Genomic DNA, 27,088 nt, shown 5'->3' with positions numbered 1-27,088 from the left:
CTCGTTTTGTCTTGTCTTGCCTCCTTCCGGCGGATGCGCAGGCGGTGTAGATCTTCCCCGCTTGCACACTGGGCCCTTTGCTCCCTGGACATTTCCCATGTAGGTTTTACAGAGTCTTTGGGACATGGCAGGAGGCAGAGTTGCTTTAGGCTGCAATCCAATACATGTCTACTCAGAAGAAAGCTCTATTGCGTTCAGTGGGACTTGTTCCCAGGTAAGTGTGTGTTGGATTGCAGCCTCAATGTCATGCCAAAAAAAGCTGACGGTCTCCTTTCCCGTTTTCACCTAGGCAGAGTGATAACTATTAGTTTTGGGAGGGTGGCGAGTGTAGATGGCGAAACCGGCAGGTTTGCAGACCCGCTCCCGCAGCTGGGGCGCGCGTTAGTGCTTCTCCCTCTGAATGGTAGCGAGGAACCGATACATGGGAGGAATTCCCCCTGTGCCCCCGCGTTAATGTTTTCCTTGAACTGGATAATTTATTATTTTGTGCTCGGGGGACAGGCTTTTAAAACAATGCCCCGCGACGGCCGATCTTGTGCATGTCCATTTGAAAGTCCCCTCGAGTTCATTGGGGATTTACTCCCGAGTAGGTGTGCACCTCAAGTTGCAGCCTCAACGGTATATCAAGTGATTGAGGCAGGCGGAATAGAAAGGCAAGTATCGTATATAGATCGTGGAAGACTGGATTGTGCACAGTGAGGGATTATGTATATCTGAATGATACATATATTCTGGTTTGTGAAAACGGATGCTGCTTCGGTTGTTGGCTTTATGTATATATACATACATATAACCAGCCCCTTTCATCCAGGAAGTAAATGAGACGTCAGGGTCAATGGAATCAAATGCAAAGGCCCGAGAAAGGGGGAGGGAAAAGGGAAGGAGAAAGGGAAAGAATGGCCGGCGAGGAGAAGCGGGAGGCACTCGGAGCCTCTGCAAGAGGATTTTGGTAATCGCTTTGTTTCCCCAGTGGCTGCGATGTGCATAGGCAATGAATGACTCCGCTGCTGTTATTACTGCTGCTGCTGCACGTGCCTATATAACCCAGTCCGGGCAGCATCCCCAAAGCCAGCCGGATCCAAGGGCTGCTGTTGCTGCTGCCCCCTCAGGCCAAGCCACCTAGCCGTCAATGTCCATAGGGGGTTGCTGCTATCGCCGCCGCCGCCATTGCGTCTGTTTAGGATTGCCGAAGGGAAGAGGGCCCACGGGGAGGCCTTGCCGTTCCTGCTGCTCTTCCTCTGCAGGAGGAAGAGCAGGATGCTGCACAAACCGCGGCTTTGAACTATGGAAGGAGTTCTGTACAAGTGGACCAATTACATCACAGGTACGGGGTGTTCTACGCATCTGGGCGCGGGAGGAGGCTGCTGCTTCTGGTGGTGTTGCTGCTGGTGACGCTGAGGGCTGGTGTGCTGAGAACCGCAGCGGCACAGAGCCCTGCCACGGGTTTCCCGATCGATCCATTGACCGCCCACATCTTCCGCTAGTTGTCCTCCTTTAAAGATTTTGTGAATGAATGGATCTGGGTTGCTGGCTGACAGAATAAAGAGAGGTTTGAATGGTCTGGGAAATTAGCTGCAACCACTTCAAGCATATACTCCAGTGTTTGGGCCTGGCTGTTATTGCTGTTGCGCTATTAACCCCCCCCCCCAATCTTAGTGGCCTTCAGCCACTACTGTCCTTCCTCACATGCTAATCTATAGGTTTTCAATGAGGGAAAACAATTCATATACTTACTGTCAGTCAGAAGTGCTCTATTATAGCGCTTCTTGGTATAGAATGAATCTTCCTCCCCAGCTTTATCTCATGAAGTTGCCATCAGCTGATGCACTTTAGAATGTGTACCTAGACTGTGTATATTTCAAGTCCTCACATTGCCCTCTATTTGTTTCCCCTCCCTTACTTTGCTGTCCTCATTTTATTTGGATTGTAGGCCTTTTGGGGCAGGGACTTGTGTTTATTGTTTTATTTTATGTACAGTGCCACGTGCATCTGATGGCTCTCTATAAATAAATGATGATGATAATAATTTTTCATCTAGCTGGGTTCACTTTTGGTGTCCGAGCTGGGCTTGGAGAAAAGTGTTGGCAGCATTGGTATATGGGGAGATACGGTGGCCCGGGGGTGGGGGGGAAGGAGGGTTCAGCTTTTGCTCTATGACAGGGTAGGGAACCTCAGACCAAATGAGGCCCTCCAAGCCTGTTTATCTGGCGCTTGAGACTCTTGCCAGGCCACCGATTCCTTTCCAGCCTTCTGGCCCTGCTTTGCAGCCTCCTTGAGTTGCTCTTGTCTGGCTGGAATGTGTCCCTGAATGCTTCCCTGGATGGAGGACAGAGTGAGTGTGTGTGAGTGTATAAAATGTACATTCCTTGCGACCTCTGCTTTTGCCTCTGGCCCCGCCCACCATTGGCATGTGGTCCCCAAGAAGGTTGCTCAGAAGGTAGCCTTCAGGCTGAAAAATGTTCCTCACCCCTATTCTATGAAGTGGACCTCCCCAATTTAAATGCAAACATAGCAGACACCTGAAGAACCAATGTGGCTGCCTTTATCACATCTAGTCTGGCCTTTCCACGTAACAACCAGCTTCTCAGAGCTCAGACATCCTCTTTTATTTCCTGTCAGCAGCTGTATCTTAAGAGATTTTACGCAAATATATAGCTCTATGGCGCCTGCAGACATATTTGATAGTTGTACTGTATTTGTGCGTGCTTTAAATGTGGCTTCCGTGCTTTAAATTTAGTAACTGGGTGGAGCACAAGTCTGCACATAGAGATAATTGTAGATATGGATACTGACAGATAAAAAGGGAGGAGCCTTGGAGTTGCATTGCAACATTGCGAAAAAAGTAAAGGAAGGAAACTTTTGAAAAACGGTTGAAAGGTGCAGTGGGATTTGAAACTGTTTCCTACGGGGTTGAACATAATAAAATTGATTTTGTGTTGGATGTTATTTTATTCCTAATGTGATGCTGTTTGGGGGATTATTTGCTCTCCAGTCCTGTAGCATGATATGTCATTTGTTATATGCAGTCCCCTTCTGCAGATTCAGAGACTTCATGTGACCATAACAAACTATGTGGAATGTAGACAGATAGGATATATTGTAGGGACAGAATATGGAGAAACCAATTGGTTCCCAATTGGAAAGGGTGTGAGACAGGTATATTCTATCATGCTATTTGTTTAATCTGTATGCAGAACATATCATATGGATAGCAGGATTGGACCAAGATGAAGGAGATGTGAAAACTGGAGGGAGAAATACCAATAATATAAGATATGCAGATGATACCATACTACTAGCAGACAGGGCTGTGGAGTCGGAGTCGTGGAGTCGGAGTCGGGAGCAATTTTGGGTGGAGTTGGAGTTGGGAGCAATTTTGGGTGGAGTTGGAGTTGGGAGCAATTTTGGGAGGAGTCGGAGTCGGTAACAATGTACTGACTCCGACTTCCAAATAAATTTTGATTGACAAGAAGCAATTTTGGGTGGAGTCGGACAGTGAAAAAATAGAGGAGTCGGAGTTGAAGGTTTGGTGTACCGACTCCACAGCCCTTCTAGCAGAAACCAGTAATGATTTGAAATGAATGCTGATGAAAGTTAAAGAGGAAAGCACAAAAGCAGACTACAGCTGAACGTCAAGAAGACTAAAGTAATGACAACAGAAGATTTATGTAACTTTAAGTTGACAATGAGGACATTGAACTTGTCAAAGATTATCAATACCTTGGCACAGTCATTAACCAAAATGGAGACAATAGTCAAGAAATTGGAATAGGCTAGGACTGTGGAGGGCAGCTATGAGAGAACTAGAATAGGTCCTCAAATGTAAAGATGTATCACTGAACACTAAAGTCAGGATCATTCAGACCATGGTATTCCCGATCTCTATGTATGGATGTGAAAGTTGGACAGTGAAAAAAGTGGGTAAGAGAAAAATCCATTCATCTGAAATGTGGTGTTGGAGTAGAGCTTTGCAGTTACCAAGGACTGCAAAAAAAACAAATAATTGGGTGTCAGAACAAATTAAAGCAGAACTATCACTAGAAGCTAAAATGATGAAACAGGTTATCATACTTTGGACACATAATGAGAAGACCTGATTCACTAGAAAAGACAATAATGCTGGGAAAAACAGAAGGAAATAGAAAAAGAGGAAGACCAAACGAGAGATGGATTGATTCCATAAAGGAAGCCACAGACCTGAACTTACAAGATCTGAACAGGGTGGTTCACGACAGATGCTATTGGAGGTCGCTGATTCATAGGGTTGCCATAAGTCAAAATTGACTTGAAGGCACATAACAACAACAAGGATATATCGTCTGGAAGAAACAATAGAGCCAATACTGCACTGTAACAAGGCCTAACTGAAATAATTACATATTCTCTTCCTGTTCCACTTTCCTTCTTTGGTTGCTTCTAGTGTATCTGTTTTCTTATTGTATGCTCCTTGTGGTAGAGATTTCTCTTCTCATTCTTTGTAAACAGCCAGGCACATAGTCGGTGCTGTATAAATAAATAAAATCCTGACGATAGAACGCTGTCATTCCAGGATGGCTTCTGGGCAGTTCAAGGAAGCAAGTAGAATTGAGTTAAAAGGATCCCCTAGTGTGCAGGCATGTTGAGAGTACAAGAAGTATTAGACCCTTATCCTCCCCCAGATGCTACCCTTGATGTGGGTATGGGAGCCACCACTTGGCAGGTAAGTGGGTGAGGAAAGTATCATAGAATAGTAGAGTTGGAAGGGCCCTATAAGGCCATCGAGTCCAACTCCCATAGCATAAGTTCTGTTTTGTTTGTTTGTTTCAAAGTTTTATACTTTGCCTTTTAATAAGATTCTCAGGGTGCCTTATGAAATTTAAAATAAAATCTAAAGCATACAACTTTAAAATATATAGAAAAATGTGATAAAACAGTCGTATATTTGGGTGAGTGCCAAGGCAAGAGTTGTTTGGGTAGATCTGGCTGGTGGAATATTGAGGAGGAAGTAGCTAGGGAGGCAGGTTACAACTATTTGGGTATACAGTTATGTTTGGGAGCTCTGGTCGCTCCTGGTGTGTCATAAGCAATAAATGCAGAGTAAAAACCTACAGTACATTGATACTACTGGAAGTAATGGCTGATGGTCATGTCTTGTAGGTATAATTAGTGGGAGGCAAGTCCCCAGCCATACCCTATGAAATATCATGACTGGCTAGACAACCATGAAAGGCATGCCTCTTATACATGATGGTGGTCGTAGGGCTGGAGGAGACTTTGGTTTGGTTTGCATTTTTAAATGAACTGACCTAATTCACACCATTCAGACCCATACACAAGTCAGAAAACCATCATCCTTGGGATTTTGCACTACTCTGAATTTTGCAATGCAATTATCTACGCAAAAAGTGTACCAAAATGCATTTAAAAAGTGCATATTTTAGGATAAAATATGTTTTGAAATGCAATATTATTATTTGCATATTCAAATACGCATTTTGTGATAACGTACAATTAAGTACATATTTAAAATATGAATTTAAATACGAATTTCCTTATGAAAAGTTCTCAGATCAATGCAGAAATGGGACAGAACAGACAGATGAATAAATGTGCACAGCGCTGACATGGGCTGGAGAAAAATTGATCTGTCCATCTCAAGGTGATAGGCATTGAGTTAAGTAGAATTTTTAAATTATTAAAAAAAAATCATACTGGAGAAATTGATTGTGCTGTTCTACTAGCACAGTTTCAACTTGTCATTTTTTTCTTTAATAAATGTTGGGCCTTTCTTGAGAAGCTATCACTGTAAGAAGTGTTCCAGATAAGAGTTGGGTGTACAAATGGCATGCAGTTAGGTGATAAGAAAGGCTGCTCCTAAGAAAGTTTTTTTTAGTAGCTTATTAACTTGTCTATAGTCATTGCTGATTTATTGAACAAAGGAATTTATAAATGAAATACTTTATGAAAATATATTTGCACTGTTTTTTAAAGTACAGACAGATACCGGTAATAGAAAGCAAATAGAATGAATCATTAAATTAATTCCACAAACTCATGAGGATTTTGTTTGATTTTATTCACTCATCCCTGTTCTCTCATTTCATGGGGCTGGCCATTGGGATGGCAAAGCATAGCTTCTCCTTTCAGCCTGTTAAAAAGGCTTCCTTACTTGCTAGAACAAATGGGTGATTTGTTCCTTTCGTACAGATCCCATCTAAGTTCCAGAAACTGCTTAATCAGGTCTCTGCCTTAACTGTAGCACTGCGGACTTTGTTTAATTCTGCTGTTCCTTTCTCATTCTGCTCAGTTTGAATCAAGTTCAAATTTCTGCAGTATGCTCAGATAGCAAGATCTGTCTCTTTCAACTTACGAATTGGTTTGTCTTGGATCATTTACCTGTACATTCTTTATCAGATTCCCTCAATAATTTAAAATGTTGAACAATGCAGACATGCAGGTGGTAGAAAGGGTCAAGTGGCCCCTGTTTCATTCTGGTATGTACCAGATGGACAGAGCAATCCAACTGTCTGGAAGCTGGTGGAGAAGGAGCAGGCAGAAAACTCTGCAGGATCTTCCTCCCGCTTGGTTCACGCCCAGTTGTTCACGCTCTGGTAACCTCTAGACTGGACTACTGTAATGCGCTCTACGTAGGGCTGCCCTTGAAGACCGTTCGGAAACTTCAGCTAGTGCAAAATGCGGCAGCCAGGTTGTTAATGAGGACCCGCTGGTCTGCGCATATAACACCTGTCCTGGCCCGCCTGCACTGGCTGCCTATTTGTTTCCGAGCCAGATTCAAGGTGCTGGTTTTGACCTATAAAGCCTTACACGGTGTGGGACCACAATACCTTGTGGAACGCCTCTCCCGCTATGAACCTACCCGTTCACTTCGTTCAATATCCAAGGCCCTCCTCCAGGTACCAACTTATCAGGATGCCCGGAGGATTGTTATTAGATCTAGGGCCTTTTCTGTAGTGGCCCCCGAACTGTGGAACAGCCTACCTGTGGAGATACGCCTGGCGCCTTCGGTACTTTCTTTTAGGCACCAGGTTAAGACCTGGCTATACTCCCAGGCATTTTAATGTTCAATGTGTTTCATTTAATTTTTTTTTTCCGTTTAACTTGTTGCTGATTTTATTGTAATTTTATTGTAATATTGTATTTTAATCTTGTTTTGTTCACCGCCCAGAGAGCTATTCGCTATGGGCGGTTCAAAAATGAAATAAATAAATAAATAAATAAATTGGGAGCTATTGGCCCAGCTGAACACAGGCTCTGTTGGGGGTCATGCGCATGAGCCAGCCGGGAAGCACTGGCTGTAGCAAACAGGCCTCTCCGGGAGTAAGTGCTCCCCATAGGCCTGAATGGGAATTTTAAAATTTTCAAGGGGGATTGGGACCCGGGGAAGGGTCTGAATGTGAGAAGGATCTTGCGTAAGTCCCTCACGTGCCTCTGCCTCCCACGCCTCTAGAATGCCCCACTTTCAGGCTTCCGCCAGCCCTCTGTCTACCAGGCTGCTTGCCCCTGGCAGACCCTTGGCAGCACTGGCAGGCTCCTGGTGGAACCACATCACCACCATAGCGGAGGGCAGCCGCTGGCAGAGCCTAGCACAGCTAGGAGCCCTGCAGCATCCAACTCACCCCAGCCTGGTGGAAAGATGAGTTGAACTGCACCCTTTCTTTATAATATGCAGTAAGTTTTGCCTATGCATTCTTCTTCAGAAATGTCCTTATTCCATGTTATGTGGATAGACCTTGACTGGATGAAACAGATGGCAGACAAAACCCTCAGCTGTAGTGTGGGCAGTTCTTGCTTATGAGATTGGGTTTCTGCATAATAATTGTGCATTTTATCCTGTAATGCAAAATGAAATGCTAAATACACACTCATTTCTCATTGCTGTTTTCTTGAGGAAAGTAGTATTAGTCAAATTGTAATTGTCATACCAGATTCATAGAGCCTTTCTTTAGGTGGAGATGTGAATCACTTGAGAGACTGATGCCACTGAGTTATTAATCTCACAAGGCTTCGTGTTTAAAATGTACTTACGGATTTGATCTCATATGTGCTCCAAAAACACATAGCTACATGTGAACGATTCTTTTGCCTTGTCAACTTTGTTGTGTAAGAATTAACCGGCAGAGTACTGCGAAACCCACAAAGCAATCATCCTGTACATCTTCCCCTCAGTCTTTTAGTTGTTTCAACCACTACTCAACTACTTCTCAGAGTAGTCAAAAGACCAGCGTGTACTTGGACTTCGTTCTTCTACTTGATCAGAGCTTTCAACACATTGCTAGGGTTGTCTTTTAAGATAGATAGATAGATAGATAGATAGATAGATAGATAGATAGATAGATAGATAGATAGATAGATAGATAGATAGATAGATAGATAGATTACATGGTGAACCACTTATCTTTTTAAAAAAGGACATATTAAATTTTGTATTTTCAACACACATTTTAAAATGTGACAAAGGATGAACATGCCATCATAATACAATGAAGGTCACCATAAATGTAAAAATAAAAACTCAATGACAATGGCCTCATTTGCACATCATGGTAAGCCAAACTATGGCTTCCCAGAACAGCGTGAACATGATGGCTACTGGAGAGGATCTCACCTGCTTCGCTGCTCCTCAATCCTTTTAGCTCAACATGGGGTGAATGGATTTAAGCCCATTGATTTCAGTGGAACTGCTCTTAGTATGACTACTCTTAAGGCTCATCCAAACGGAGCGGGATATTCCACGTTTTCCATATTCGGTTTGTCATCTGACAGCCCGCACTTTGCCTGTTATTCGCTCTTTCCCGATAAAAAAAACAGGTTTTTTTGTGCCCACACACGCAGCAGGAAGATCCCTATATTCTTTTCGCTTTTTCCCAGCTCCTCCTGTAAGACCACCCCCTATCAGCCAATTGGCCCACAAAAAATGACATGTGCTCCTCTCACCCTTTGCAATGAAGCACAAAATGCGAGTGCGAAAGATTGAATTTCCTGTGGCTGTAATGGAGTTCTTTGCCGCTCGTCACTCTGGAGCATTTGTATTTTTGTATTTCTGTTAGCTCATATTTGCGATATTTTGCAAAACCAACGGTATGCTTTTCTACCTTTACGCATGTTAACGTTTCTGGAGATACATTTTAAATAAGAAAAAACCTGCATGAAATAAGAGCTTATATCCAGCTACTATTTGGGTTCCTATTGCATTGTACATAACTATATTTCCCTTTCATGAATTCAAGCTGCCATAAGAGTTAAACATCGAGCAGCGAAAGAGAACATTAGTTCTTGCATGAAGGGATGGGATCCTTATACTTTGCAACTGTTTACACTTCAATGTGAAATTGACAAGCAGTAGCAGCAGCAGCCCCTCTGCAAAACGCACATAAAGGGATGGGATCATTATCCTTGGATACAATGCTTCAGCTCACTCTGAAATTAACAAGCAGTAGAAGCAGCAGCAGCAGCTCTGCCTAACTCACATAAAGGGATGGATCATTATCTTTCCACTTCAATGTGAAATTAACAAGCAGGCAGTAGCAGCAGCTCTGCAGAGAGAGAGAAAACTTCCTTCTTTCATCCTTAAGAGGGGCAAAATAATTTGAAAGGGAAGAAGGGGCAGGAGAGAGGGGAAAAAAAACCCTAAAGATCTTAAAAGCCCAGTAGAGCGTGGTTCAGGGCCAGATCTGTGCCGATCTCCTTCGCCCTGGAGCCAGCATGAAGCAAAGGAGGCTTTCTTGTGGCTACTGCTGCTTGCTGCCGGGGCAGTGCAGGAAACCGATCAGCTGTGAGGCGGCCGGTGATCAGCTGGTGGACTGCTTGCCCCCCCCAGCCTTTTGTCACGGCTACTGCCCCTGGCTTCCATCAGCCTGGGCAGTGCAAGCTGCGGCTGACGACCAGCTGGCCGGCGGTCCACTGTGTCCTGCCACCCCTCGCTAGCTTGCGCAGAAGTGGAAAGATGAATTAGGCTGGCAACCACCACTTCTTTCTCCCCTACCTACAACATGGCTGCGTAAACTGCAGTACCTCCTTGTGTGCAAATGTGGAAATGCACATTTCTGCATCTGAGAAGTACAACATAACATCCTGTGGCTCTGATTGGTTCAGTTTCCCAGGCTTTTCCAAGCACATTTGCGCACATGCGCACAAGCGAAAATCCATGATTGGATGGTAAAGACGGAAGGGGTACTGGGACATGCCCAAGGTCCGCCCATGGACCGCCTACAACTCTATAAACCGCGGTTTTGCATCCGAACCCCTAACATTGCAGCAGATGATTACCGGTTTAAAAAAGCAAATCGCATTTTTGCCGGTATTGGAAGGAGCGGATTTAACCCACGAAAATGCGACCAAAAAATAATAAACGCACATAGCGCACGTGTCACACATTTTGCAGTCGTCTGGATGAGCCCTTAGTCAAATACCTTCAATTTTTTCATGAGTTTTAAAGATTAGTATGGGATTGTGACAATGCTGGCAAAGTTATGTTTGTCCAGAAGAAATAAGGTTTTCAAAATGTGGATTAGTATTTGTGTATTGTTAACGTGTGTCTCTATCTTGGCTTTAAAGACTATCTGAGCAGATGTAAATATGGTTTTCAACTAAAAGGTCTAAACTGAGACATCATGCTGTTGTTTGTGTGTGATAAATTATACAGCCACAAGAGTGGCTGTATATTATAGCCAGCATGGATTTTTTGCATTCTGCAATGTAAAATTGAAAATACCCCTCATGCCATTCCGCTGCTTCCTATAAGCTCATTTCAAAACAAAACCTTACCAAACTTATAGTCCTGGACTCAAGACTGAACTCAGTTTCCATGGTGATATGCAAAACAGAGAGAATCTAGAGTTCAAAGTATAAAGCAAGAGGGGGAAAATCCAGACCGGTGCTGGACTTTTTGCTGTCAGTGGTCTCATAATTTGTTGAAATTCATTAAAAACCAGCCATGTTCACAGAGTACCTGTAATCCTATTAATGACCTTGTCCCATACTCTGACCTTCATCGTCTACAGCTTAAAAGTTAAAAAATTGCTTGGCTCATTTTTAATTAATTTAAGAAATTTAACATTGACATCTATTATAGTGTTGGGCATGTTCAGTATGAACCAACTGTTAGTGTTCTAAAAGCCAGACTCACAGCTGTTTGGCTTGGCTAATCAGGGGGCCACACCCACACCAGACTTTTATTTCACTTTAGACAGTCATGGGTTTCCCCAAAGAAGCTTGGGAAGTGTAGTTTGTTAAAGGTGCTGTTAGGAGACTCCTATTTCCCTGACAGAGCTCCAGTGGCCAGAGTGGTTTAACCATCAGCCCCTCTTCTGCAGATTGTAGCTCTGTGAGGGGAATAGGGCCTCTCCTAGCAACTCTCAGCATCCTTCACAAACTACACTTCCCAGGATTCTTTGGAGGAAGCCATGACTATCTAAAGTGAAATAAAGGTTTGGTGTAGATGGGGTCAGTGACAGCTTTGGTTTAAATTTGGATGGGAGACTACATGTGCCTGCTGTAGAATAAAAAGATGGGGGAACCCCCCCAAAATGCCCCCCCAAATGATACTGTTCACAGTGTTTTCCCTTTGGAAAGGAAAGGGGCTTTCCCTCTGCCCAGTGCCCGCCCACCCACCCAATATCCTTTTCTATCTCCCCCTTACTCCCCTTTCCCTCACCTTATTCCCCTTCTCTCCCCCTCCTCCCCCCTCCCTGCCCCTCCCCCAGGTCAGTTTCACCATTCCTAAGCATGATTGTACAGGAGTAAATCCTATTAAACTCAAAAAGCATGCAAATCATCAAACCTGCCCTCCCCTCCTCCTCCTTCCTATCCCCTCCCTCTTGCCCCTTCCCTCCCCCTTCCTTTGCTCCTCCATCTCCATCCCCTTCCAACCCCCTCCTTCCCCTTCCACTTCCCCTTTCTCCTCCCCCATGGTCAGTTTCACCTATCCCAAGCATGATTGCATAGGAGTAAATCCCACTGAACTCAAAAAGCATGCCAATGAACTGACATGCCTTTCCCGTCCTCTCCTTCCCTCTCTCTCCTCCCCCTCTCCCCTCTCCTCCTCCACCTCTCCTCTTCCTTCTTCCTCCCTTCTTCCTCCCCTCCCCCTCTTCATTTTTCCTCCTTCCCTGCCTACTCTAGCCCTCCCTCCCTCCCTCTTCTGGTCCTCCCACATGGTTAGTTTCACCTATCCTAAGCATGATTGCATGGGAGTAAATCCTACTGAACTCAGTAACCATGCATATGATCAAAGCTGCCCCCCTCCTCCCCTCTACCCTTCCTCCTCCCCTCCCCTCCCCCTCTTCATTCTTCCTGCTCCCCTCCCACCCTCTTTTTCTTCTCCCCTGTGGTCAGTTTCACCTATCCTAAGCATGATTGCAGGGGAGTAAATCCTGTTGAACTCAATAAGCATGCAAATGAGCAATCCATTCTCAGCAAACTTGCACAGAATCCCATTTCTTATCTCCCAGATTAAAAAGCAGAGAAATTCACTAATAGCCGAAAAACCTTGTTGTTTAAGAACGATCTACAACCAACAGATATTTCTATCAAACTTGCTCAGAGGCACGTTACCCATTTCTTCCAGCCTACACAGGAAGTGGATTTGACTGTGAAAGACCAACCCAAATTGTGTTTGCGGTCTTATAAATGTGTAAGGCATACAATAATATCTCAGAGAGGAGATCAGGACACCTGCTCCCCTGGTGCATTCACTATAGCTGCCCAGTTTCCCTGCTTTTAAAAGTTTGATAGGAATAGCTGTGGGCTATTGGTACGTTCTTAAACCACAAAGGTTTTTTTTGCCTATTAGTGAATTACATCTGCAATGAAAGAAATTAATGTTGTTTTTCTGTTTATGCTGTTTTCCTAGGCTGGCAGCCTCGCTGGTTTGTTCTCGAAAGCGGGATATTGTCTTACTACGATTCACAGGACGATGTTTGCAAAGGCAGCAAAGGAAGTATAAAGATGGCAGTGTGTGAAATCAAAGGTACGACCTCACAGTAAGAAGCTGCATGATGAAGTACCCTATAGCAGGGGAAGCCAACCTGATGCCCAACAACATCAGCCCCAGCCAGCATGGCAAATGGCGAGGGATGATGGGGTGTAATCCAGCAGCATCTGGAGGGCACCACGTTGGCTGCCTCTGCCCTGTAGGCTGCCTTTGAATACACGGGCTTGAAGCTGGGGAGATTCATTGGTCCCTGTGGTCTACTTTATGTAGTGAAACATGTATCGACAGCACCAAAAGAGCCAAGGGAGGGCAATCCTCAAGCTGGTGCTTGAAAATAGCAACCTGTTATTTTTTCAATGTATATCCTTTGAGTGACGTGTTTTAACTGGTATACCAGAGAAAGATGGAGGAAGATCTTAGGCTGGGCAGTCTTGGCAAAAGAAGTCGATATTTCCAAGCCCCAGGTTGAGGTCTAATACAAGTACAACTTTTATTGTGTGGTCTGAGACCGGGTAATTGAAGTCTGTTTCTCCCTTTGCTCCTTCATTTTTTTGGTGCTGACCTCCCATCCCTTTCTTGTCTAACGCCACCACCCGAGTTAATTCCTTTTGTACCTCGCTGTTCTCTGAAATCACCCAGGGAGGCTCTGCTCCCTTTGGCTTCCTTCACTCAGGAGAAAATCGATGGGTTGTATCCAGGGTTAGTTCTTCTCAGAGTAGACCCACTGAAATTAACGAACCTAGATTAGTCATGTGCACTGAGTAGGACTAACATGTGCTGCCTCCGCTGTCGGAGGCGGTATTGTCTTTTAGTACCAGTTGCTGGGTGGAGGAGACGGCTGTTGCGCTCAGATCCTGCTTATGGGCTTCCCATAGGCATCTGGTTGGCTGCTGGGAGAACGGCGGCTCTTATGTTCTTAACCCTATGACTATGAGGCCTTCTCCACGGTAGTGATTGCTTTGTGGAATATGTTTCCAGTGGAGGCCCATGGGCATGTGCAACTGACGAGCCGATATAATCAGAGACATTTGCACTTGTTTGCTGCTGCTTGTTGTCTCTTTCGTATGTGCTACACTATTTTTGTTGTTCTTAGCTGTTTTTATGTGACGTTGTTGTTTTTAGACTTTGCATTTGTACGGCACTTCCGGTATTGTTTGCGACAGAGAATTGTGGCATAAAAAGGTTAAAAATAAATAATATATCCATAAATTAATAATAATTAATAGTTACATTACTTCATTTCTTGCAGAGATGCAATATGGAAATAATAACGAGACAGCCTTGCAAATAACTCCAAAAAAGTGATAATAGCCCACAAACAAAATTATTAGCCTGTCTTAGCACAAATACTGTCTGGTACATTGACAGACTAAAGAAATTTTCAAATTCCAGACCTGAATTTTTGTTTCAGAGTAGATGGAAGCTGTTGGTCTTTTATTTTTAGGTGCTTTAAAAAAACAGTGGGGGAGAAATTTGTCGTTTCTTCCTTTTGAGAGTATTTTCAAAGATTCTCTCTCACACACACACAGGGCTAGGAAAATTAACCCCTGCTTTCAACATATGTCAAATGCCTGTTCCATACCAGGGAAAATTATAAATTGCTTATACACAACAGAGGAAGGCAGGCTCATTCTGGCAGTGGTATTATTATTAGTATCATCTATTACACTTATATTCTGCAGCAGCCTCAGGTTCAGGGAATGAATGCAGCATTTATGAATGCTGATGTTCCTAGAGATCATCTGGGGGATAATTTCTGCTCATCCAAGGAAACCAGGTGAGCCATAAGATGCAAGCCCCTTAAAACACTGTAACTGATATTTCATTTAAAGTAGGACAACTGTAACTGGGAAATACCGTTGTCACCTCTGTAATTCCAGCCAGTCTTTGAAAAATCTGTACTTTTATTTTGCCTTTGTCATAAGTTCATCCAACAGACAGCGCCAGAATGGAATTAATCATCCCAGGAGAACAGCATTTCTACATGAAAGCTGTTAATGCAGCTGAACGACAGAGGTGGCTAGTAGCACTGGGGAGCTCAAAAGCCTGTTTGACAGACACCAGAACAAGAAAAGAAAAAGGTATTCTAAAGGGTTTTAAAAAAAAAAAACCTGTTGAAAAACCAGGATCTCAGCTATTATGATTGGTCAGATGTCCATCAAATGTAATTCTAATATTTATTTAGTTTTGGTAGTTGAAAGACCACTTGAGGAATTTTGAAATTGTACAGCTCTCCTCCTCCTTCTAAAACACCTAACTCTTTCCTAAGTGCTCTTCAAGTATTAAAAGATAAGACAGTCCTCACCCTCATGCTCACAATCTTAATAGACTCAGCACAAAGGGAAAAAGGAATGGGGAGAGATCTGTTGCTTGTCAGCCAGTAGACAGGTTTTAGAAAGATAATCCTTTTGTTTTAAGGAACGCAGATGCAACTACCTAAATTTGAAACCTGTTGTGGGAACTCCTCCACTTGATCAGTGATCTTCTGATTGTTTCCTAATGTCCTTGCAGAAGTTAATGAAACCAATGAATCTCTGAAAACCAAAATGTCTGAGCTTCGTCTCTACTGTGACCTCTTAATGCAGCAGGTCCATACAATACAAGAATATGTTCACCATGATGAGAATTGCTCGTCGTCCAGCATTGAGGTATCGGATTATTCTTTTGGGGAGCTTTCATTTATCGTCAGCACTGCACATTCACTGCCTGTTTTGGATTGGGAGATGTACCAACAACATGTTGGATCCGTTACTTTATTCAGTAGAGCCATGAATGGGCCCAGCTATAATTCTGTAGGATTTTAATAATTGCATAAATATTTTTGGTGTTTATATTTAAAATATGTTAAATAACCCATGTAGTCTGGTCTTCTTAAGTTTTGAAATCAGTGTTTTTAATGTTGGGGTTGTGGTGAGATTTTGTTTTCTTACTGTATTTAGGTTGCTTTTTATTTTGTATTCAAAATTGTTTTTATATTCATAGTAAGCTGAACCAGATAACTTTGTAATGGGGAAGCATACAAGTGTCATAGTTATATAAATACATCACTCTTTCACTTCAGAATCTACAAAAAGGGCTTGCACAAATAAAATTGGCAATCAAAATCTATATATAAAAATAGCAAAATAAACAACAAAGAGCATAATTGCAAAACACAAGCAAAAAAGAACAGAAAGAGCAACTACAAAATGGCATTCAGTAAAATTGTGAAACAGTACCAAATCGTTGAAATGGCAAGTGCGGAATGGTAGGAGCCATGTTTTCGTCTGTAGTCCTATACCCATTTATCTTGGAGTAAGTCCCATTGAACTCAACAGAGCTTGCATCTGAGAAGACTTGTATAGGATTGCACAGTTATTAGGAATTTCAGGTACTCGGCATTCCCAAAGAGTAACCTTGGGGAAGTACTTGTCCCTCTGTTCCACTGTAAAAAAAGGTTACACCACAACAGAAATGTGTGTGGTGATATGGACTACTTTTGAGTCTCTTTCTGTTTCTACTGCAGGAGTGTGGAACTCGTGAACCTCCGGATGTTGTTGGACTCCAACTCCCATTAGTCCCAGCCAGCATGGCCAATAATCAAGGGAGATGGGAGTATGTCCAGCAATACTTGGAGGGAATTGGGTCCCTGATTTACACAGGCGTTCAGCATTCATCAAAGCCTAAACTATGAAGCAAGAGGAACATTAGGCAAATGTGCAGTTTCCTATGTGATGTTGTATTTAGAAGCAAGCTTCTTTTGTTTCCCCAAAAAGCTTTATCAGGCAACAAATCTAAATGGTTTCATTGTTCTTAAGCAGTTGCTGAACTGTCCTGCTTCCTGTGTTTTCAGAATATGAATGAAGCATCTTCCTTGCTCAGTGCCACCTGTGACACGTTTATCACGACACTTGAAGAATGTGTGAAAATAGCAAATGCCAAGTTGAAGCCAGAGATGTTTCAATTGTCTCATCCTGATCCCTTAGTTTCTCCTGTGTCACCTTCACCTGTACAAATGGTTGGACATCCTTTAATGTCAATTTTTCCTGCAGGCTGGAGGGAGTTTGGGAGAGGACGGTCATGGGATGTGTTCAAAAGCAGAGGCTCCTCAAAATTGACATAGCTTTTCCCAAGTCAATGAGCTGAGCCTCTCTTTCTCTTTTGAGTAATTAAGGCTGTGATTCTTACCAGGAAATAAGAATGGCTTCCACACTGCATGTTTAAGTGTTTGGAAGTGCAAGATTGTATGTACGTGTGGTAGCCAGCTTATATATGTTTTGGGGTATTTGGTAAGGTCTTTAGTGCCCAATAAAGTCAGTGAGATTTATCCGTGAACAAAATATGTTATTTATATCCTGTCTTCCCTCCAAGGAGTTCTGGGTGGTATACATGGTTTCTCCCCAGTTTATTGTCACAACAACTTTATGAGATGGGTTAGACCAAGAGTCCAAAGGTATTGAGGGGGTTTCATGGTTGAGTGGGGATTTGGACTCTGGCTCCCCCCAACCCTAAACTGACATTGTAACTACTAAACCACTCTAGCTTTATTATTTTATTTATATTTTTACCCTGACCTTCCTCCCTAAGGGGAGCCCAGGATGGTGTATATACAATCCACCATAATCGCAACATCAAAGCTCTCCTGTAAATATCGCAATAAAATCATGATATTTTCCAGCAGGAAGAGATAAAGCATCAGCCCTGATCACCCTTCCCAAAAGCTTGGACAAAAAGTGTGTGTTTCGTTGTCAGCATAAAGATGCCCATATGGGAGACAAATGTAGTCCCAATGGGAGGGAGTTTAGGACCAGTGTGTATGACAGAACAAAGGTAACTCTGTCATGGGGCCAAATTGATCATTGAAAAAGAGTGCTAACTAGGCATGCTTTCAGGCCCTTAAAGGCAAGGCTCCAGGGAAGCACAAGGAAAGCAACAATTAACCCTGCAAAAACAAATTCTCAACAGCGCTCCAGTGCGCCCAGTCTTTTCCGGGCTTGTTTTCAAAGAAGAACATGGTACTTGTGTCATACAGATTAGATATAGGGTAGATGAGACAGCTGCTTGGCCCAGAAAATAAAAAAAGAATGGAGTGCAGGGATGAGGATTGTCAGGACTCGGAGCCAAAAGCGGCCCTTCAAGTCTCTTTGATCTGGCCCTCAGGATTCTTTCCCAGGTCATAAGCTTTACTTTTCAACCCCCTTAAGTGTTTTTGCCTGGCTGGAATGTATCTGAACTCAGATAATGCACCTTGCCTAGATCAAGGGTGGGGATCCTCTGGTCTCGGGACCAATCATGGCTCCCCAAGGGGCCCAGTTTTGCCCCTGAGGCCATTTCCCCTAAACCACACTTACCATCTGACGGCACTGGTGAGGGCAGGCGTTCGAAGGTGCTCTCCCATTGGCCCTTCAGCTGATGGGCCGATCCGAGTGCGCTTTCAACCCTCTCCACCGTTCCCTGTGCAGAAGGGGTGCGTTTGAAAGTGCACTCTTATCCTGGGCAGATCGGAACACGCCTTTAGGTTCACTCTGAAGTCTGGAAAACCGGGCCTTCAAAGGGAAGCATTACCTGACGTCACTATAACATGAGGTGATTGACAGATGTGTAGCCCCACCTGTCTGTCAGCTTTTGCCCACCAGGAGTTGGGGAAATGAAGATCTGGCTGTCCAGTCAGAAAAGGTTCCCCACCTCTCGCCTAGACAGACGATACAAGTGTGTGTACAGCTAGCCTACTGTGCAAAGGTAAAATGCACATGCATTGCTCCACCTGCTCCCCCCCCCGGTATGTAGCCCCAGCGGGAAATGCAGTCCTCAGGTTAAAAAGGTTTCCCACCTGTTTTAGAGAGAGGCTCACTTCCAGTGTCAAGTGCTCATCCTCTGCCTTGTGGAGGCTTGTTTCACAGTTTGAAATCAATGGCTGTAATAAGCTCAAACTCAATTTTCCCCCAAACATAGGATGTAGTGCTTTAAGATCTTATAATGGGTAAGCAGAGAACTAAAACAAACATAAAATGCCATGTTTTTTTAAATTATGATGGAGTAAAATGCTGTCAATTAAGATTGATGCATTTATAGTCTTGATGACAATCTGTCTTGTTAACCTGGTGCAATGCAAGAGACTGTGTTGCTCATTCTTGCAACCGATTGTTATAGGAGAGGTAATGGCTACAGATTACAAATAAAACAAACAAGACTCAAACAAATATTTTCCTTTTTTTAAAAAAAGAATTATCCTACAGATGTAAGAAACGAAACATTAAGATGTATATAATAACTTGTTTTCTTTTTTAAAATTAATTCCTAGATGAAACGTTCTGTTAGCCACCCAGGTACTTGTAATCCAGAGAGGTAAGTATAAAATTGAGATTCTGTCATTTTTTAAAGTTTGGAAACCAGCCAGCCAGCCAATAAATAAAAGGTTCTTAATTATTGTATGAAACCCCGTATTGTCTCAAGTAAAAAAACAATTCTCTTGTTCACTGCTGCTGTGCTCTTCCCTGGTCCATATTGCTGTGCCGATCTAAGCCAAGTTTGGCTTAGCGTGTCGTCTGAACTAAGACGGGTGGTTAAGTTCTGTCCTCCAGAACCACGAGTTGTAGTGAAGAACGAGCCTTGGCTATAGCTCATAGTGAGGAGAGAGCTTAACCACAAGTCCCAGTTTGGACAACATGCTAAGCCTTAGTCCAGCATGGCAGTAAAAAAAGAATGGGGAGGAACACAAAGGGTCTGCAGTGTTCTCTCTGGGAAGCTGCATATTTGCACAGTCTCACTAAGCTAAGGTTTGGCTTAGCATGTCTTGTGAACTGGGCCAGTGTGTTGCCCCCATGTAGCTCCTGGGGAAAATGCATTTCTATTTACCTTGGCATGTGACATATAGTTAAACATGGTTAGTACCCAAATAGTTTGAATTCCCTGTGATAGTTCCACTTGTAGAAAGCTATTTATATACATGAGCGTTAGAAGAACACAAAGATATTTGATCATATGGAGTGTTTTTTAAAAAGCTTTTATGCAGTAATAATGAGCAGAATCCATCCCCTAGCAGCAGTGTAAATGATACATAGCAACGATACGCAAACTCCTTAAACTGTTTTCCAGTTTTTGATTTGGTTTTGCCTATTTACTCCTGTGCCAGAAAACCCTTGCTCAGTCTACCTACCAAACTCTGCACACAAAGGGGATTTTGGGTTGGTGTTCTGCTGAGCTTTACTCTCCCACTCTGGTGACCAACTGGGCATATTTCAACTGTGCTGGGCACACTGTGTTGGATCTAGGCAACCCATGGGAGTAGAACACCCACCCACCCCGCATGGTGCATTCCCGTGAAAGAAAGAGGGGGGAGGTGATTTTTGCTGATCTACTTTTCCACCTTTGTCCTCCCAAAACATGTTTCAGAGGACCGTCTGGTCAAGCAGAGGGAAGGGGAAGTGACCTTCTGCTTTCTCCAGTGAGAGCCTCTACTGGATCTCACTCCCTTCCACAAAGAGAAACAGGCCTTCCTTTCTCCAAAGTGCAAGTGTGGATCCAGTCCCATGATGATTATTTACTTGATTATGCTCAGAGGCACATGTTACCAAATTCTTCCAAGCTACACAGGAAGTGGATTGGACTGTGAAAGACCAACCCAAATTGTGTTTGCATTTTGACCAATTTGTAGGGCAGTCCAATATCTCAGAGAGAAGTTCAGGTCTCCTGCTCCCCTGGTGCATTCACTATAGCTGCCCAATTTCCCTGCTTTTTAAAATTTGATAGAAATATCTGTGGGCTAGAAGTACATTGAGAGCCAGTGTGACGTAGTGGTTAGAGTGTTGGACGATGCCTGGGAGACCAGGGTTCGAATCCCCACACAGCCATGAAGTGCACTGGGTGGCCTTGGGCCAGTCACTGCCTCTCAGCCTCAAAAGAAGGTAAACCACCTCTGAATACCACTTACCACGAAAACCCTATTAATAGGGTTGCCATAAGTCGGAATCGACTTGAAGGCGGTACATTTACGTTATACTTACATTCTCAAACCACAAGGGCTTTTTGCCTATTAGTGAATATATATTTTCTTTAAAAATAAAATAATACTACAATGCAGCCAACCATTCCCGATTAATGTGAAGCCCTGCTGTGCCTCTTATATCTTTATCCAGCCATTCTGCTCCTTGCTAAGGCCCAGTCATGCAGGATATTCCTACAAGGGGCGCAAGTATGTTGCACAAGATAGTCTCCTCTTGTTGCAAGTGGGAAAAGATGTGTGTATGTCTCAACTGAATGCCTGTAGTAATCTCTTTCAGAGGCAGAGTTCCTTTCTCTTTTACTATTTTGCTGCACTGTATTTCAGAAAAGTGCTTGACGTACCAAAGAAATACTATTTAAAAGTTAAATAAGATGACCTGGAAGAGAATTGCAAGTCTTAAAAGTAATACTGGGAGAAAGGGAGGGATATAAATCAAATCAATCAGTCAATAAAAATACTAAATAAAATGTATAATGCTGTTTCATTTGTAGGAGCAGTCACTCTATAAAAGAATCAAATTCATCTTCTCACCGGTTATCTCAAAGGTGGAGAAGGGCAGTCTCTGATATGGAACCCTCTATAGATATTCCCCTTGAAGATACAGATAGTAAGTTCTGATGCAAGCGGGCATTACTTTTGTGAACTTCATGCTTCAGTTGTATTCTTTTGCTCCTTGAAACAGAAGGCCATTTGCTCTGTAGCCATTACCTCTCCTATAACAATCGGTTGCAAGAATGAGCAACACAGTCTCTTGCATTGCACCAGGTTAACAAGGTGCCATGTGAGTTGGCACTCTGCCTTTTGGAACATTTAAGAGCTTCAGGATGGAGTCAAACTTCACTTTTTAAACATAGGTAAGAAAAAGTGGTAGGATACTTTTAAATGACAAAATATACACACACATGTTGCAACCAGTTGTGAAGTACATGTGTGTTTATACGAGTGAGTTTCAGAGGTGTGATGATCACTTCAGTGTTTATTGCAGCGAAACCTGGCCATTTACACAGTTATTTATTTAGTTATTTATTATTTAATTTGTGTCCCACCCTTCCTTCCAGCAGGAGCCCAGGGCGGCAAACAAAACGCTAAAAACTTTAAAACATCATAAAAACATCCATGTGCCACCTACGTTCAATGACTTTGGGTATCCAGATCTCAGTATATATAAACTGGAGCTTGAGGGAAATAGGTTTAGAAGTAGTTTATGCTTCCTTGTGAAGTTTGGTCTAGACTTTTTAAGAATAATTGAAATCATATTTGCATTTTTACTGTGCTGAAACTGAAGCCCTTCTCTTCCCTCATTCACAACCCCATTTGTAGGCTGCAAAATGTGTGTGTGGAGGTCATCTTGGGAAAATTCAGGGGCAGATTTGCAAAATTCATGCCACTGGTGGATTTCCCTTCCCAATGGTCACCAGTTGGCAGGTGCCATTTCCATCCCCTCCCCCAAGCTCCTAGAGCAGCCACCACAAGAGGAACTCCAGGTGTGGTGAGTGCATGTGAATTTTGGACCCCTTCCCCCCATTTGCTATGGGATATTATGACTCTGAAATTCAAGGTGACTATGGTAAACTGATAACGTTGGTTCAGTGGCTAATTCTTACACCACAAACTGTCACCCTATTGTCTCTCCTTAGGAGAAAAGCCAATTGGATAGGCTTTAAAGCAAGGCCAAGAAACATGTAGCCCTCCGGATGTTGCTGAAATGCAGTTCCCATCAGCCCTGATCATTGGCTATGCTGGCTCAGGCTGATCGGAGCTGGAGTCCGACAACATGTCGCACGTGGCAAAAGACGTGCTGTGAGGCTGATTGGGCACGAGTAAAACATCATAACCGTGCCTACTGTGTGGCGGTGAGGGCGGTGAAGAAGGCCCACTTCTCTGCCTCCGTCACATCCTCAAGTAGCTGTCTGGTGGAGCTTTTCCGTATTGTCAGGGGTCTGTTGACATCAGCTCCAGGAAATGGAGTTTTAGACCCTTCGGAGACCCACTGTGAATTGTTTGCAAGGCACTTTGAGGGTAAAGTTGCTTGCCTCCGTAGCAGTCTTGATGCCCCATCCACGTCTACTGTAGTCTCCAATGAGGTGTCCAGTGCAATGTCTGCTGCAACTTCTTGGGAATTGTTTCAGTTGATGCGGCCTGATGGTGTAGACAAGGTGCTTGCAATGATGCAGCCAGCAACGTGTCGTCTCAACCCTTGCTCTTCTTGGCTTATTAAAGCTTGCCGAGGAGGTTTGACCAAGTGGATCCAGGGTGTGGTCAACACATCATTGCGGGAGGGAGTGGTTCCAGCTGCTCTGAAAGAGGCAGTGATCTGACTGCTCTTGACAAAGCCCACCCTGGACCCATTGGTCTGCGACAATTACTGACTGGTGGCAAATACCCCCTTCTTAGGGAAGGTGATTGAGAGGGTTGTGGCGCAGCAATTGCAAGTACTCTTGGATGAAACAGATTATCTTGACCCATTCCAGTCTGGGTTCAGGCCTGGTTATGGGACTGAATTGGCCTTGGTCGCCCTGATGGATGACCTTTATTGGGAGAAGGATGAGGACTGCGATCCTGTTACTCTTACTTGATGTCTCAGCGGCTTTTGATACCATTGACCATGGTATCCTTCTGGGCCGACTTTGTGAGATGGGTATCGGAGGCACTGTTTTACAGTGGTTCTCATCCTGTCTCCAAGGGCGTTCTCAAAGAATAGCATTGGGTGACTGTCTTTCGGCCCCCTGGCAGTTTTGCTGTGTGGTGCCGCAGGGTACCATCTTGTCCCCCATGCTGTTTAACATCTATATGAAGCCCTTGGGAGTGGTCATCAGGAGATTTGGGGTGAGGTCTCAGCAGTACACTGATGATACCCAGCTCTATTTCTCTAACATCTGAATTGGGAGAGGCCGTGCAAGCCCTGGACCGCTGCCTGGACTCGGTGGTGGGCTGGATGAGGGCCACTAAACTGAGTCTGAATCCTAGCAAGATGGAGGCGCTGTGGGTTGGTGTAGTGGCACCTACCCTTTGGAATTCACTCCCCATAAATATTAGACAAGTGCCGTCTCTGTTATCTTTTCAGTGCCTGTTGTAACTGCTTTTAAAGATTTTTTAAAAGTTTTTTTTAAAGATGTTCAGTTTTAATATGTTTTTGAAGTCTTTTGTTTTAAAGACGTTTCTATCAGTAGCAGCCTGTGGGGTTGTGCGGGTGGGCTGCATTACTTTCCCGGCTTCCCAGTACTGCAGGTTGCTGCCGCGCATTGGGCGGGGAAAGGGAGAGGCATGGAGAGCTTGGTGTGGTGCATAGTGACAGCGGCAGATTAGGTCCACTGCTGCACGTGGCACTGCGTTCCCTGTGCCTCTCTCTCCGGGTAAGTGGCAGCATCCTGCAGTGATGGAAAGGCCGGAGAGCAATGCAGTCCGACTGGCTGCTACTGCTTTCTGTGCACTTACCTGGCCAAGGTCCAGTGGGGCAAGGATGGTGGAGAGTTAAAGGCTCCTTTAAGGACATGGAGCTCTCTCCCCACCCCAGAATACATGTAGTGGTTAAGGTGTTGGACTACGACCTGGAAGACCAGGGTTCGAATCCCCACAGAGCCATGAAGCTCACTGGGTGACCTTGGGCCAGTCACTGCCTCTCAGCCTCATGAAAACCTTTTTCAGAGGGTCGCCATAAGTCGGAATTGACTTGAAGGCAGTACATACACATGCGGTTCTGAATTCTGAGCTGCGCATAGTGGATCATATGGATCACACCATTTGTGCAATCAAGCCAAAATGACTGAATAGAACTTTTCCACATTAAAAAAACAAAACCACTCTCTCTCTTGGTAGGACCAGCATATTGTTCCAGACGTACTCTCAATGGAGATTTGGCACTTTCAGCCATTCCTGACGCAACTTTATTGGTTTCGAAGAAACAATCAGAACTTGAAGAGACTCTTCCACCGACTTCCTGAAGAAATGGAGGGATCCCTTTTCTCTAAGTAACGCTATGCAAAAGCTGCTGTACTTCTACTATTGTCGTAGGGAGTAGTTAGTTCCCTGTGTGAAGGATTTCTCTGCACTTTATAGAATAATGTAAAAAACTAACTTTGAAGTGTATTTTATCTTTATATAGTTTTATTTCCAAGAATATTTTCCTAAAAAGACACACAACCTTCTGTTTGTGCATTTTTGAAACAAATTATGGTTCAATAGATAGGTATGTACCTTTGTAAATGTGACTCTTTTTAGAAAGTGTGATGGGCAAATAACTTAGTTTGGATATTCCGAACCTTGACAAAAAAAGTTTTACATTTGGGGTAGGGAAAATGTGTGCCATAAATGGGATTGCTGACTTGATCACATAGCTAGTTGCTTTACTGGTACCATATCCCTTGGCGTACATTTCACCTCCTGTTGAATTGAGTGGCAACACTACCTTATTTTTTTTCCTGGCTCAAGGTTGTATCTTATTTCAGTGGGTCCTTTTTCTAACTGTAAGCCTGAGATAGTATTACTAAAACATTGTTTATTGCCCATTAATATTTTCTCCCCCTTCCAAAGCAATGGTGTATAGAAGGGCATAATCTCTGACACTTCTATCTCTTCAGTCCCATTGAAGTAAATGGAAGAGTGCAAGGTAAGGGCATGTCCAGCCAAAATTAAGCACTTTGAAGTCCCATTGGTTTTAATGAGAGATATTTAATCACAATGAAACCAGTGATATTTTAGATTGCTTAGTTTTGGTTAAGTCTTGTTCTCCATTCTTAAATTCCATCTTTTTTCTTTCTTTCTTTCTAAAAATGTATCTGGCTTGCATCCAAAATCTGGCCAATAAAAAGTAAGTGTTGGATGTACAGTATTTTTCTAAACAGGCATATAAATTATCTGATTTATGAGGCATTATTCTATACATGGGGTAAAGGTATTTTAACGTTTTGATGTATTTATTTCCTTTTGCACCACAAAATGCCTACTTGTCGTTACTGGGATGGGGTGGGAGGAAGAGATGTGAAGCTGTGCTTAATTGTTGAGGTGTGTTGCATCACTAAATAGCATTGTTTTTTAAAATCATTGGGCATGATCCAACCAAAGGTGAGCACTTTGAAATTAATAGATATCAGTTGAAGAGTAAAATGCATACTTAACTCTTTCCCATTTCAGCAAATGGGACTAAGATACTTGGCTCTGGCTGGATTGTGCCCCTCCTTTTCACATAACAGCAAAATATCCTTGATGTTTTTTTTTTTACCAAAGGGTTATTTTAGCACATGTTTCTGAAATATGCTCTTCAGCTGCTGTTGTAATGTATTCATAGTTGCAGCTATACCTTTATTTATGACATATTTATACCAAAGGGGGGTGGCTTTTATCATGAGTCTAATAACTTCAGAAGAGCATATATGTACAGCAATATTCTCCTCTCAATTAACTCAAGTGACAAATATGAATTCATTTCTAATGAAGCTGAGAATCATACTCTTAACTAGAGAATGAACCACATAACTTAGCCACCGTCTGTCGTATATTGTGGGCCCAATTTGTCAGAAACCTTTCTTGCGCAGGCTTCGCAAGTGCAAAGATGAAATATGCAGCTTACATTTCAGCAAGGTTTGGACAGGTGTTTCTGATGAACTGTGCCCAACGTTGTTAGTGTTTTGAAATGTAAATTCTTTGTTTTTGTATTCACTTTGGGATAAACTGGGTATGTAATGTCTTGGCCATGGAGCACTTTTTCAAAAAATGATAAAAAAAACTGCTTTCTTTTTAAATAAAGTTATGTAAGTGTTCAATAAATGCAGTTTTTACTCTCAGGCATGCATGAGTTTTGTCTTTTGTCAAATCTTTCAGGCTGTATTTGGTTCCTGTTAGCATACTTTAATTAGATAATCATAGGGTAGTTTGGATGAGCTTCATTGAGTGTAGAGGCTATGCACAGTGAGATCATTCCTTTCTGTCCCATCAACTGCATGGGCTTGACCCACCTACAAATCTGCTCAAGGTCTGCTTGTGGACATAGGTTTTATGAAGGCCATATGTGCAGAAAGTCCAACATGTGGAGGCCAAATCACATTTCCCAAACCATATATGGATATCATTTATATGACCCTGGCCTATGAATTTTATAGATATAAGCCTTACACAAGTTACACCTACACATTTTGTTCATTTAATTGAATTTCAAGCTGCCCTTCATTATATATGGTCTC

At 43.2% G+C, this 27,088-nt stretch overlaps 1 protein-coding gene across 5 annotated transcripts; it reads left to right on the top strand.

Moving 5' to 3' along the window:
- The first annotated feature begins 1 nt into the window (after position 1).
- PLEKHA3 (pleckstrin homology domain containing A3) lies at positions 2–26,687 on the top strand. Of its 5 annotated transcripts, none has more exons than XM_061608371.1 (10): positions 6–99; positions 971–1,324; positions 12,851–12,967; positions 14,857–15,012; positions 15,443–15,579; positions 16,764–16,928; positions 19,212–19,255; positions 21,404–21,519; positions 22,233–22,401; positions 24,729–26,687. In XM_061608371.1, the coding sequence occupies exons 2-10, from the start codon at positions 1,285–1,287 to the stop codon at positions 24,787–24,789; spliced, it is 1,005 nt and encodes a 334-aa protein (XP_061464355.1). In that variant the 5' UTR covers positions 6–99; positions 971–1,284; the 3' UTR covers positions 24,790–26,687. The 5 variants fall into 5 exon arrangements, with proteins under 5 accessions (XP_061464358.1, XP_061464355.1, XP_061464356.1 ...); XM_061608372.1 differs by lacking the exon at positions 6–99 and adding an exon at positions 163–214; XM_061608374.1 differs by lacking the exon at positions 971–1,324 and having other exon boundaries at positions 2–99.
- Positions 26,688–27,088: the final 401 nt, after the last annotated feature.

The sequence above is a fragment of the Rhineura floridana genome, chromosome 2 (genome assembly GCF_030035675.1).
Source record: "Rhineura floridana isolate rRhiFlo1 chromosome 2, rRhiFlo1.hap2, whole genome shotgun sequence".
Lineage (NCBI taxonomy): Eukaryota > Metazoa > Chordata > Lepidosauria > Squamata > Rhineuridae > Rhineura > Rhineura floridana.
This window is presented reverse-complemented; position numbering and strand designations above follow the sequence as displayed.

What these genes read in the sequence shown, in the direction of transcription:
- PLEKHA3 (XM_061608371.1), top strand. Translation starts at nt 1,285, where the DNA reads ATGGAAGGAGTTCTGTACAAGTGGACCAATTACATCACAG. An exon ending in TCCCCTTGAAGATACAGATA is followed by an intron (nt 21,520 to 22,232) that starts GTAAGTTCTGAT and finishes CCCCATTTGTAG; the next exon opens with GCTGCAAAATGTGTGTGTGG. An exon ending in CAAGAGGAACTCCAGGTGTG is followed by an intron (nt 22,402 to 24,728) that starts GTGAGTGCATGT and finishes CTCTCTTGGTAG; the next exon opens with GACCAGCATATTGTTCCAGA.